This window comes from Theropithecus gelada, chromosome 3, assembly GCF_003255815.1.
Source record: "Theropithecus gelada isolate Dixy chromosome 3, Tgel_1.0, whole genome shotgun sequence".
In the NCBI taxonomy this organism is placed as follows: domain Eukaryota; kingdom Metazoa; phylum Chordata; class Mammalia; order Primates; family Cercopithecidae; genus Theropithecus; species Theropithecus gelada.
This window is the reverse complement of record NC_037670.1, coordinates 54,136,212-54,149,589: the sequence shown is the minus strand read 5'-3', so window position 1 is coordinate 54,149,589 and position 13,378 is coordinate 54,136,212. Positions and strand designations below refer to the sequence as shown.

Below are 13,378 nucleotides of genomic sequence, written 5' to 3'. Positions count from 1 at the left end.
AATTTCTCTATAAAAGGCCAGATAATATTGTAGATATTTGGGGCTGTAAAATCTTGTTTGCAGGAAAGCAGTCGTAGAAAATATCTAAACAAATGAGGGTAGCTGTGTTTGAATAAAACTTTATTTACAAAAACAGAAGGCAGCCCAGATCTGGCCCATGGGTTGTAGTTATCTGACCCCTGTGGAAGAAGGGTGTGGGGAGTGTGGGAGATGGGCCAGGGGCAGGGTGAGGAATATTGCAGGAGGAAAACCCAGGCCTGAACCAGCTCTGACCATTGTCTCTTCATGTGCACCTGAATTGAAATATTTAAGCACGTCATTCCTTTCAAGCATCCCGTCCCGGGGTAGGTGAGGAGGTTGGTGTGTATACAGAGGGTCCTGTATTCCTGGCTCAGTTCTTGTCTCTACCTCCAGCAACCTGAAATCTCTATGCCTCTATTTTCTCATCTGAAAAATGGGAGTATTACTGAACAAAAGGGTTCCGTGCTTGCTGTGCTAGAAGCCAATCTTGGTCAGGTGCGGTGGCTCATGCCTGTAATTCCAGCACTTTTGGAGACCGAGGTGGATCACCTGATGTCAGGAGTTCAAAACCAGCTGGGTCAACATGGCAAAACCCCGTCTCTACTAAAAATACAAAAATTAGGTGGGCGTGGTGGCAGGCGTCTGTAACCTCAGCTACTCGGGAGACTGACGCAGGAGAATCGCTTGAACCTGGGAGGTGGAGGTTGCAGTGAGCCGAGATCACACCGCTGCACTCCAGCTAGGACAATAGAGTGAGACTCTGTCTCAAAAAAAAAAAAAAAAAAGCCAATCTTACTGTATTAAGTTTTTGAGACAAAAGCTGTTTTTGTCCATATTGTGAGTTGATCAATAAGGAGACCAAAGCCTGGCTCAAATCTGTCTGTGTTGGCTTTAAGGCAGTATTTTTTATTAGAAAAGTTTTAGGAGGTGGATTTTAGGATTAGCAGGCGATAGGTGGAGGAAAGGGGAGGCCTGGAATGTCTCAGACATCTCTGTCCCACAAGAGTTGATGTATTAAGTGAGGCGGCCTAGGTAAAGTTGCCTAGGGCCTGGCACACAGGTGGTCAATAAATGTCTGTTCCCACACTCATCATTGTCTGCTCCGACCTCCATCGGGAATATGGGGTCATGACTACAGAAATCATACCGCGATAGTTGTCTACAAAAAGGTTCACTTCCGGGGCCCAGATTCTGCATATTGATATTGCAAGCCACCTGAATCTCCCAGGTCCAGCCCACATTCCTCAAAGGGGAAACCCCAGCCAAAGTGCTGAGGACACGATCTGTTTTTTAAACAAATCCCCAGGGAGGGCAGTTGCGGCCAGAGCCCCAGAGCTGACCTGGCCTTTTTTTTTTTACATCATGGTAAGCAGGAGGGCCATGACCTGATTTGTCTTTTAAAACTCTGGGTGGGAGACAGATGGTAGGGGAGAGGGAATTCCTCCCTTGTTCCTTTTCGATGTCTTAGAAGATGTTCATTAATTGGGGGCACAGCTCTATCCTCCCCCACACCCACTCGCTAGGCTACTAGAAGGTGCGGTCTCGAAATAGCCCACCCAACCATAAGAGCTTAGAGCCCACAAGCAGCTCAGGGACTTAGAACTGGTCCCACCTTTCCTCCGGGGACCTCCTCCTTAAGCGGCAGGCTGTGGGATGGGCTGCAAGCCCCGCCTCTCCACACCTAGCCCCACCCCTTTCCTCAAAACCCCGCCTCTCCTATGAGGCCCCGCCCCCTCGAGGCTGCATCCCCGTCCATTGGGCGGCCGGCAGGAGGCGCCAGAGCACAGCCCGCGTTTTCTAGCAGGTTGGCCCCGCCCCTCTCATAGAGACCCCGCCTCCTCGGGTCTTTCTGACTCTTGGACGCCGAGGCCCAGCTCCAGCTCGCCTCTTCTCCCCCGCCCCTCCCTTCGTGGCCCCGCCCCCTCGAGGCCCCGCCCCGCCCGTTGCGCGGCCGGCAGGAGGCGCCGCGGCACGCGCGGGTCTGGGCGCCAGCCCGGGCCAACGGCGGGTGGGAGCAGCGCGGGAACGTGGCGGCGCGGCGGGTTGTGGCGGAGGTGAGTGTGGGGTGCGCGAGGAGTGACTGCGGAGGCGGGGGTGGCTCGTAAGGGGCGCTGCTCGGCCGCTGCCGGGGGCCCGGGGCGCGGAGGTCGCGGGGCGCGCTCCGGAACCCTCCAGGCCGCGGGTCGGGGCGCGGAGGGCAGGCTTGCCCAGTTGCCATGGAAACCGACCGGCTCTCGGGCCCCGGCCTGGTACGGGGGGCGGTACTCGGAGGCCGGCGAGCGCGGGCAAGGGCGGCCCAGCCTGCGGGGATCCGGTGTCCACGCTGCCGCCCCCCGCGAGCCCCTGAGCCTGGCTGTCCGCGTGGGTCCCGGACCCTCAACTCCAGGAGACTCTCGTCCCTCAGTTTCCCCGGCTGTGCCCTGGAGTGGGACATTCGTCCGGGGAGCGCTGCAGGGGAGCTGGGCGCAGGGTTCCGCGCTCTCTCCCACCTGGGCGGGCCAGACGTCCTCCGCACACACCCCGTCCCGGTTGCAGCCGGATCCCCACTCGTGCGCCAGCTCAAAGCATTGTTTCTCGGCTATTTATGTACCATTTCCAGCCCCTTGACAAATACTGCATCCAAGATAACAGATGCTGAGCCGAGCTCCGGGGCCCCGCAGGAGGATCCTGTTGGTGGGGTTGGCAGGGCCCTGGCGGGGCTGCGGACCAGCCTGCCCTGCCCTGTCCTGTCGCCTGTCAAGTGTTTGACTAATCTGAATTGCACAGAAGAATTTGATTGCTCGTGTCCCCCGGTTAACATGGGCCACCTCTTGTGCATTCCAGACAGGAACCAGTGTTGAAAGTCCCTTTTGCTGGGTGGCAAGTCAGTCCCCTCTGCAGCACCTAGCAGGTCAGAATTAAATCTGATTGAATTGTGTTTGCATTTGAAAGCGTGGCTCAGGCGGGGGCTGTAAAGATGGGATTCACGGAAGGAGGGAGCTGGGTGTGTGAAGTCTGCGTTCGGTTTTCCCTCCTGCTGGAAATGATAATGGGTTCCACATTGTCCTGTTGGAGCAGAGAGGTTGCTCCACCCATGTCGTCAACGCAGCACTGACCTCACTCCCTGTACTCGCCGCTGGGACTTGAGCTTGTTTTTCATCAGAAACTGGACCCTTCCTTGAGAACAAGAGAAAACATTCTCTAAGAGCAGCACCAGCCAGCGCCCCACACCCTCGCCGTCCGAGCCCTACGCTTTCCCCAAGTATTTGTGTCACAGAGGAGCGAATGGGGCAGAAGAGGCCGGTCGCGCTTCCAGAAAAACAGATCTGGTTACCCAGGGCGTGCTCCGCCCGGTCGGATTTTCCTGCACTCCCCTTGGCCTTTTAAAAAACGAATCCATCCCATTCTCACAAACAGGCCAGGCTCCGCCTTCTGGGATTCGGAAGCGGGCAGCACTTGAACAAGTGGGCACCCTCTGGTCTGGCCGAGGGAGGATGACCGAACGGAGAGAAATGCTTTCTGAAAATCCCCAAACAGATAAGGTTTGTGTGAACAGGGACTTCTGGGGGCTTAAGAAGGAACTATTGGAAAGGAGTGAATCACATTCTCTCTGCTTACATTTTCTCCTGTTTCATGATACTGCTAACTCTGCCTCTGCCTTCGAATCCGGCTCCAGAAACTGTGGGAAAAGTAGGGATCAGGGTAATGGGGAGAACAACACTTCTGAAGTTCAAGCTTCCAAGGCCCTGGGAGGGGACCTAGCAGTTGTCTGTTTGTAATTTTCTATTTGTTTTTTATTAAAGAAGAATTATGTAAATGTCAGACCTTACAAAACCTATATCCACCCTTGGGCCCCAAATATCAACTCACTTTTCCATTGTATTTGGGGGGCCTTTTTATAATTTTTGTCTTTTTTTTTTTTTTGAGACAGAATCTCACTCTGTTGCCCAGACTGGAGTGCAGTGGCATGATCTCGGCTCACTGCAGCCTCTGCCTCTGGGGTTCAAGCAATTCTCCTGCCTTAGTCTGCCAAGTAGCTAGGGTTACAGGCATCTGCTACCATGCCTGGCTAAATTTTGTATTTTTAGTGGAGTCAGGGTTTCACCATGTTGGCCAGGCTGGTCTCGAACTCCTAACCTCAAGTGATCCGCTGCCTTGGCCTCCGAAAGTGCTGAGATTATAGGCATGAGCCACCATGCCCAGCCAATTTTTGTCTTTTTTGAGACGGAGTCTTGCTCTGCCACCCAGGCTGGAGTGCAGTGCTGTGATCTCAGCTCACTGCAAGCTCCACCTCCCAGGTTCACGCCATTCTCCTGCCTCAGCCTCCAGAGTAGCTAGGACTACAGGCGTCTGCCACCACGCCCGGCTAATTTTTTGTATTTTTAGTAGAGATGGGGTTTCACCATGTTAGCCAGGATGGTCTCGATCTGCTGACCTCATGATCCGCCCACCTCAGCTTCCCAAAGTGCTAGGATTACAGGCATGAGCCACTGTGCCTGGCTGTCTTTTTTTTTTTTTTTTTTTTTTTTAAAACAGAGAGAGTCTCACTCCGTTTCCCAGGCTGGAGTGCAGTGGCGCAATCATAGCTCACTGTAGCCTGGAACTCCTGGTCTGCAGTGGTCCTCTGCTTCAGCCTCCCGAGTAGCTGGGACTACAGGTGCACACCATGCCCAGCTAATTTTTTATTTTTATTTTCTAGAGAGATCGGGGTCTCGTTATGTTGCCCAGGCTAGTCTTGAACTCCTGGCCTTAAGCCATTCTCCCGCCTTGGCCTTTTAAACACTTGTCTCTGCTTCATGACTTTTCTGTGATGTGGGCTTTCTTCTGCCTAGAGGGGGCCTCCCCAGTTTTTGGTATCATATTTGTGTCGGCATTTAGACTTCATCTCCAGAGGCAGAGGTTTCCTGAGCCACAGCTGCCTGGTGGCGGAGGCTGTACCATCCACCACCTGAAGTTTGGCTTGGCACCCTGGGGAACTCGTTGGAAATGACCACTATGAAAAAGTGGTGGCTGACCCTCTGCCAGCGTGTGCTGCCTGGAGGCTTCTAAGCCAGGGGCGTCTGGAGAGGCGCTTGCGAGTGGGGCTGTGCAGCTCTCATGGATGGTTAATAAGGGCTGGCTGGAGAGGCTCTTTGCGGGGTTTTGTTCTGTGATTCCAAGTACTCACTTTGAAAACTGACCACAGGAGGCTGAGGTCAGATTCGAGGGCGATTTGAAGCCGCTGGTATAGTGTGCACAGGCCAAGCCGCACGTTTGTGATGTGAGCACTGTCTGAAAATGCTTTTGTTGTACATTAAATTGAGGCCTTTGATGAGTCCGTGGGGGAAGCTGCGGCTGGCTCTGAGCTTCTTAGGATTTGACAAGGAGACTCGTTGCACCTTCCTCAGGGGAAGAGAAACAAAGGCTTTGCTCCTTTACTCCTTTATGGCCTGGCTCGATGGAACCTCAAGGCTCCATTTGCTTATGACCTGTACTGGGATGTCCGTGACACCTGTTACAGCAAGTTCACATCTTCAGAAAGCCAGGAACAATGAAAGCCTTTGCCGTGGTGAATTGTCAGCAGTGGGCTATAGGAACAGGAGAATGGCCAGCCACCCACCCCACAGGGCAGACGTCCGCGTTCAGAACCCAGTCTTGGGTGTGCGAAGCTGTCGGAAGTATTTCTGAAGAGTTCAAGGTCGTCGGAGAAAGCGCAGCTGCTGGCTGACCTGGGCTAGTTCTGGAGGAAGTGAATGGTGGGTGATCTGATTTCAGGACTCATCCATGACAGCTCTGGCTGGCAGTGAGAGGCTCCAGAGAAGATGAGCGATGCCTCAGTGATATTAGAAAGAGGCCAGTTCACAGTGTCAGCTCTGGAGGCCAGGACGGTTCCACTGTTTAGTTCCCTAAGGGATAGCATGGCTCCTTTTCTTTGGAGGGGTTCCCTGGTTGCTTTCTCTGGCCCTAGGCAGCCACCGTCTTTTCCAGAAGCCTTCTGCAGTACCCGCAGCGCGACAAGTGAGTCAAGCCTGGACAGTGTCAGTCGACTGCTGCGGAGTTTAGTACTGACCCGGGTCACAGTGGCAGGCGACCTATCCTGTGTTCAGTGGGACCCAGACCACTCTTTCCAGAGCTTTCCAAAAAACAGGCTTTCCTCCTGGCTCCCTCATCTGCCGCCTTTGTCTTCGGTGAGAACATGAGCATGGAAGTGGGGTAGAATAATGGAGAGATGTGTGCGCAGTTTTCCAGTATTTTCCTGCCTTGTGGTCCAGCCTCACCTTTTACAAATCGGAGACCTGCCTTCCTTTTTCTCTGCCCTCCTGCCCCCACAGAGGTTCTGGAGGGAGACTGAGAAACCATCTGGAACTCCTGGCCCTGGGCACACTAAGGACATTAGAAGTGTGATTGTATGACACGCCAACGCGTCCCAGGCTGTTTTCCAGTTTCCCCAGGAGACTGCATCTCTGTGGCCTGGAGCGCCGGGCACCCGTGGCCTGTGGTGGGCGGGACGCACGCATTCCGGCCATGCCTGCACCAGCTCTAGAGGGCCCTTTGTTCCCGCTGTGCTTGTGAGGCCACTCAGTGCTGCCATCCCAGGGAGCATCTCCTTCAAGCCAGGATGGGTCTCTTGCCCGGAGGGGTAGATTCTGGGAGTTTGTGCCTGGAATGTCTGATGGTCGATTCTGTTAACTTGGCTGCGATTCGTCTGTTTTCCTGGTTCCACTGTGTTTGTGACCCATTTCCCACGTCGCAGCCTGTGGGGCAGGAGACACGGGGTTTACGGAGAGGCAAAGCTTTGCCCTCGGGCTGCCCGCTGCTCTTCTGTGGCTGTGACGGTGCTGGGGGCGGCTCCGGGTGGGGCTCTCCCTGATGCTCACTGTACACGGGCACTGCGCCCAGCACTTCCCAGAAACCCAAGCCCTGCAGTGGAGCGTGTCTTACCGTGGCGACCTCATTGTGCTTCCTAGTAATGGCTTTCCTTGAAGGGCGCTCCAGCGCCCTTTAGTCCTCTCCTCTTGACAAGTGAGTCAAGCCTGGACAGTGTCAGTCGACTGCTGCGGAGTTTAGTACTGACCCGGGTCACAGTGGCAGGCGACCTATCCTGTGTTCACTGGGACCCAGACCACTCTTTCCAGAGCTTTCCAAAAAACAGGCTTTCCTCCTGGAAAGAAAGGAGAGGACCTTTAGTCCTCTCTGTCTCTGGTGGCCCTTCAGGCTCTAGCCACATCCTCTACTCAGGTGCTCTGGTGGCAGGTCTGTGGGGCCAGGATGCCCATGGCCTGTTATGTCCATCAGGTTTTGAGATGGGGTCTTGCTCTGTTGCCCCAGCTGGAGGGCTGTGGCACGATCATAGCTCACTGCAATCTTGAACTCTGGGCTCAAGCCATCCTCCAGCCTCAGCCTTCAGAGCAGTGGGTACAGTGCACGCCACCATGCCTGGCTAATTTTTAGTTTTCTTGTAGAGTTGGAGTCTTACTATGTTTCCCAGACTGGTCTGGAACTTCTGGGCTCAAGCCATCCTCCCACCTTGGCCTTCCAAAGTGCTGGGACGACGGGCAGGAGCCACCGCCTGTGGCCTCATTTGCTCTTGGTGCTCACGATGATTGGCGCTAACCTCTCTCACTTTTTCTCCCAGGCCACGGCCTCCCCACGTCCTTTGGCTGAAGCCCCCGGTCCTCATCCATGAAGCCTCGCCCACCATGTTTTATGGGACGCACTTCATCATGTCCCCGCCCACCAAGAGCAAACTGAAGCGGCAGAGCCAGCTGTTGTCCAGCATGCTGTCCCGGACGCTGACCTACAAGTACCGGGACCTGGACTCCACCTTCTCTAGCCTGGGCGCCAGTGACGATCCCGCCGAGCTCTCCACCCAGCTCTCAGCCCCTGGTGTCCTGAAGGTGTTTGGTGACAGTGTCTGCACAGGAACCCACTACAAGAGTGTCCTGGCCACCGGCACCTCCAGTGCCCGTGAGCTGGTGAAGGAGGCGCTGGAGCGGTACGCCCTGGACCCCGGGCAGGCCGGCCAGTACGTGCTGTGTGACGTGGTGGGCCAAGCCGGCGACGCCGGGCAGCGGTGGCAGGCCCAGTGCTTTCGGGTGTTTGGGGACAGTGAGAAGCCCCTCTTGATCCAGGAATTATGGAAACCCCGAGAAGGTTTATCCCGGAGGTTTGAGCTGAGGAAGAGGTCGGACGTGGAGGAGCTGGCAGCCAAGGAGGTGGACACTATCACGGCAGGTGAGGAGGGCCACAGGTTCAGGAAGAGCCGTGGGTCTGAGTGCTGAGAAGGCCAGCCAGGGGAGGGGGAGAAGGAGTGGCGCAGGGGATGCATGGGGCAGGCTTGCTCTGCAGGAGGCAGTTGGAGCCCATGCCCTGGGTGTTTGAAGGCTTCCTCTTTTGTTTTCTGAGACAGGGTCTTGCTCTGTCATTCAGGCTGGAGTGCAGCGGCACAACCAGAGCTCACTGCAGCCTTGACCTCCTGGGCTCAAGTGATCCTCCCACCTCAGCCTCCTGAGTAGCTAGGACTATAGGTGCACCACCATACCCAGCTACTTTTTTACTTTTTTTAGAGACAGGAGTCTCGCTCTTGAACTCCTGCCCTCAAGCGATCCTCCTACGTTGGCCTCCCAAAGAAGGTTTCCTCTTGAACTCACCATTTTCACCTCAGCTGTCTGGGAAGTCGTCGTTTGTCTACATGGCAGGAGGCTGGCTGGTGTTCCTCAGAGGCTCCTGATATATTCTTGCAGTATTTGAGGCCACATCTGTTCTTCTGTCTGATCAGATCATTGTCCAGCTCTCCAGCAGTCATCTCATTGACCACAGCAACCACGCATGCCTTGTTAAATACAGGGTCCCGGCAAGTCCCTTAGCACCTGCGACCTTGTCGGGGAGTTTTTGGGGCAATGAAGTGAAAAGACAATCAAGGAATCCGTCCCAGGCCAAAACCTAGGTGGCACTGCCTAGTTGCACGGTCTCCAGAGGTGACTCTGATGCACTCGGTGCACCGCGGGTCTGTGCGTGCCTGGGTGGTGGGAGGCCTTCCTGAGGAGGGCCTGGCCATGGGCAGCTGATCACTGTCTGTCTGAGGAGTGCCAAGAGCGGTGGCAGCATTGAGTGCCTGCTCCAGGGCTTGAGAGCCCCGGGGCCTGGGGCCCACCATGTCTGGTGATTTATTCAATTGGTGGAAAGAAGTTGATTATCTTAATAGATATGTGTCATAAAAAATAATTTTGGCCAGGTGTGGTGGCTCACACCTGTAATCCTAGCACTTTGGGAGGCCAACGTGGGTGGATCACCTGAGGTCAGGAGTTTGAGACCAGCCTGGCCAACATGGTGAAACCCCCTCTCTACTAAAAATGCAAAAATTAGCCGGGTGTGGTGGCAGGCACCTGTAATTCCAGCTACTCGGGAGGCTCAGGCAGGAGAATCACTTGAACCTGGGAGGCGAAGGTTGCAGTGAGCCGAGATCATGCCATTGCACTCCAGCCTGGGCAACAAGAACGAAACTCGGTCTCAAAAATAAATAAATAAGTAAATAAACTAAATTTGGTCAGGTGTAGTGACTCACACCTGTATTCCCAACATTTTGAGAGGCCGAGGTAGGAGGATCGCTTGAGCCTAGGAGTTTGAGAGCAGCCTAGGTAACATAGTGAGACCCCATCTCTACAAAATATAAAAAAATTAGGTGCGTACTGTAGTCCCAGCTCCTCAGGAGGCTGAGGTGGGAAGATGGCTTGAGCCTCGAAGGGAGATGCTGCAGCTGGGATTACACCACTGCACTTCAGCCCAGGCAACAGAGGGAGACCCTGGCTCAAAAAAATAACAATAAAAAGAGTCACGTGTGGTTGCTTTAATTATGGCTCTTTTTTTTTTTTTTTTTTTTTTTTTGAGACGGAGTCTTGCTCTGTCGCCCAGGCTGGAGTGCAGTGGCGCGATCTCGGCTCACTGCAACCTCCGCCTGCCAGGTTCATGCCATTCTCCTGCCTCAGCCTCCCTAGTAACTGGGACTACAGGCACCCGCCGCCATGCCCGTCTAATTTTTTTGTATTTTTAGTAGAGATGGGGTTTCACCGTGTTAGCCAGGATGGTCTCGATCTCCTGACCTTGTGATCCGCCTGCCTCGGCCTCCCAAAGTGCTGGGATTACAGGCTTGAGCTACCGCACACGGCCTAATTATGGCTCTTAAAGTCTGCTCAGACAAGCACCCCCAGTTGCCTGCACCCGGGGGCCCTTCCTCCACCCAAAGGTCGCCGCTTCTGGGATCTGGTTTTCATCCTGACCCTGCCGTGTCACGATCCAGTGGTCCCTTGGAAGGACAGTGATCCAGTGGCAGAGAAGGGGTCCCTCCCCTCCTGATTCAAAAAGACCTCCCGTGAGACCAGGAAACCCGAAAGGAAAGAGGCGCTTGGTGGGATGTATTCTGCACAGGAACAGGGGGTCTTCAATGTCAGACACAGAATTTTGGTCATTCTTCCACCATGCGATGCCTCTGCCAAGCAGAGGGCAAAAATCGGGTGGGACAGGGCCACCTTGGGGCTGCAGAACGTGGGCCAGGGTTGTTGCTGTGTGGCTGGGGGTCAGCCTGGTGTGTCCTGAGGCCATTGGGTTCTGTGTCACCGGGCGAGGAGGAGCCCTGGGAAGGCCCACCTCCTTGCACAGGGGATAGGTGTAGGACGGGGCGCGGCGGGGGAGCAGACTGCATGTTGCAGGAGATAGGAGCTTGTCTGAGGCTCACGGGCTTCTTTTTTTTTTTTTTTTTTTTTTTGAGATGGTGTCTCTTTCTGTCACCCAGGCTGGAGTGCAATGGTGTGATCTTGGCTTACTGCAACCTCCGCCTCCCAGGTTCAAGCAATTCTCCTGCCTTGGCCGCCTAAGTAGCTGGGATTACAGGTGTGCACCACCACGCCCAGCTAATTTTTGTATTTTTAGTGGAGACAGGGTTTCTCCATGTTGGTCAGGCTGGTCTCAAACTCCTGACCTCAGGTGATCTGCCCACCTCGACCTCCTAAAGTGCTGGGATTACAGGCCACCACACCCAGCCAAGTTCACGCACTTCTTTTTTTTTAAAAATGGAGTCTCGCTCTGTTGCCCAGGCTGGAGTGCAGTGGCACAATCTTGGCTCACTGCAACCTCCGCCTCCCGAGTGCACGCCATTCTCCTGCCTCAACCTCCTAAGTAGCTGGGACTACAGGTGCCTGCCACCACGCCCGGCTAATTTTTTTTGTATTTTTAGTAGAAGCGGGGTTTCACCATCTTAGCCAGGATGGTGTTCATGCACTTCCTTTGGAATCATTCCTGTTACATTATTCAGGGCAAGCGAAAGCGCCCCTGCTCACAGCCTGTCTAAGCCGGTGGCGGTTTTTGAAACTTGCCAAAGAGAGTCCATCAGGCTGCCCAGCTGTACTGATGCACTTGTCTGGGCTGGAGCAGGTTGTTACTTACCCAGAACCGGCACCTTGAGCCTCGGGGACTCATCCTTCCTTGCTGACCTTCTTCTCTGGCTGTGGCCCAGGGACTCCTGTGACCCCCGGCCATGCCAAGAAGGTTCACCGAGGTGGCTGGGTGGTTTGAGATAGAGCGGCTGGTAGAGGCATGCACACATGCTTCCGCTCATTACAGAACGGTTTTCAGCCTCTGCACAGAGCTAGGGGAAGGCTAGACCTGGGGGGAATCCCCATGTGGATAAGCCAGGCTCCGCTGGGGATGACCCTGCAGAGACGCCACTGCTGCCAGACAGCCCCGCCTCAAACGGGCCCGCACCCAGAACCTTCGTGCAAGAGCGTGTTCGGTTGTTGTGGTGACACTTGGGTACCTGGACACAGAAATGTCCACACAGGTGTGCACACACACAAAGTCTCCCACTCGGAACTGTTCCCCGCGTGAGGCACCTGCATGGCCTTTCCATGGGTTAGAGGTGGCCTCTGCACATCCCTGGAACCCCCCTCTGAGAGTTCTCTCCTGCTGGCTTGGAGGCACAGAATGGGGAGGGCGCTGAGCCTTTGTTGTGTCCCGTGTCCCCCTGAGTGAGTTTGCAGCCGGCACTAGGTGATTCCTCCCTCACCCTTCCAAGGGGAACGACTGAGAGCCAGAGAAGGGGAGGCGGTGGGAAGCCGAGGGGTTGTTCACTGTAGCAGCTTGTCCAGCAGCTTTGGGTGCCAGCCTGCCTCAGGTTGGAGTGATGCAGAAGAATCGTGGTGGGGAGGCTTTCCTAACACCCATTGTGTCCTCTCCCTTACATACCCCCAGTGATGGGGAGCTCTGCACCTTCTAGCAGCTCGCCTGTCCCTGGGCACCGATGGGGCTGCTGTGGTGCCTGTTTGTCCTGAGAGCGGCTCTCAGTGTGGGGCATGCATCACCATGTCACTGTGGCGGAAGGTGGGGGCTGCAGTGAAACAAATCCTACTGAAGTGGGTAGTGTAGTTTCCGAAGGACAGCTGGATAGTGGGATGGCATCTGCCCCTGCAGGGCAGGCCCAGTGAGGTCCAGAGCACGCTAGGGCCCCTTCAACTCCTGCATTCTCTCCCCAGAGGACCCAGCATGGGGTTGTCCCTGCTCCCCGGTGAGAGAACAGTCCAATATCACCTGGAAAAAGTGGCAAGAAAGGGAAGGGACCCCTGGCCTGCGCATGTGGTGATGTGGTGTGCATGTGTGTGTCTGTGTGGTGTGCATGTGTGTGCATGTGTGACCATGTATGTGTGTGTGAATGAGTCCAGGCCCGGGTTGCTCACCACTGTAACACTGTTTGTCAATAATTTCCAGTTATTGCTCCTACGGTAAGAGTCGCACTTGGCCAGGCGCGGTGGCTCATGTGTGTAATCCCAGCACTTTGGGAGGCCAAGACAGGCAGATCATTTGAAGTCAGGAGTTCGAGACCAGTCTGACCAACATGGTGAAATCCCGTCTCTACTGAAAATACAAAAGAATTAGCCGGGCATGATGGTGCGTGCCTGTAATCCCAGCTACTTGGGAGGCGAAGAATCGCTTGAACCTGGGAGACAGGTTGCAGTGAGCTGAGATCGCACCACTGCACTCCAGCCTGGGCGACAGAGCAAGACTCTGACTCAAAAGAAAAACAGAGTCACACTGGTTCTGAGTTGGGCTAACGGGTTGCACCATTTCAGAGGAAGCATTTCGCCAGAGCCTCTCAGGCCTCTCCCCGGCCCCTCACCTTAGACTCCCCTGTGGAGTCTGGTGGGGAAGGTGTCAACCAGGCGCTTCCTGCCAGTTCAGTCATCACTTAGTTCGCTGTTACCCACCTGTAGAAATGCGCGCAGGCACTTTGGGTTTTGTTTTCCATAAACATTGCCTTCTCATAGCCGCCAGGTTCCCCCTGATTTCCAGAGTCACAAAACCTAGAGGGTCTCTTCCAGGAGGAGGCTGGTGTTGGAGATGTGGCCGGGCT

The 13,378-nt window shown here is 55.0% G+C and overlaps 1 protein-coding gene across 1 annotated transcript in view; it reads left to right on the top strand.

Annotated features, from left to right (window-relative positions):
- Nucleotides 1-1,968: 1,968 nt before the first annotated feature.
- Nucleotides 1,969-13,378, top strand: part of RADIL (Rap associating with DIL domain) — an 80,903-nt gene continuing 69,493 nt past the window's right edge. Inside the window, exons 1-2 of the mRNA XM_025380877.1 lie at nt 1,969-2,075; nt 7,616-8,214. Coding sequence (XP_025236662.1) covers nt 7,680-8,214 — 535 coding nt within the window. The 5' untranslated portion in view covers nt 1,969-2,075; nt 7,616-7,679. The remainder of the gene's footprint in view (nt 2,076-7,615; nt 8,215-13,378) is intronic.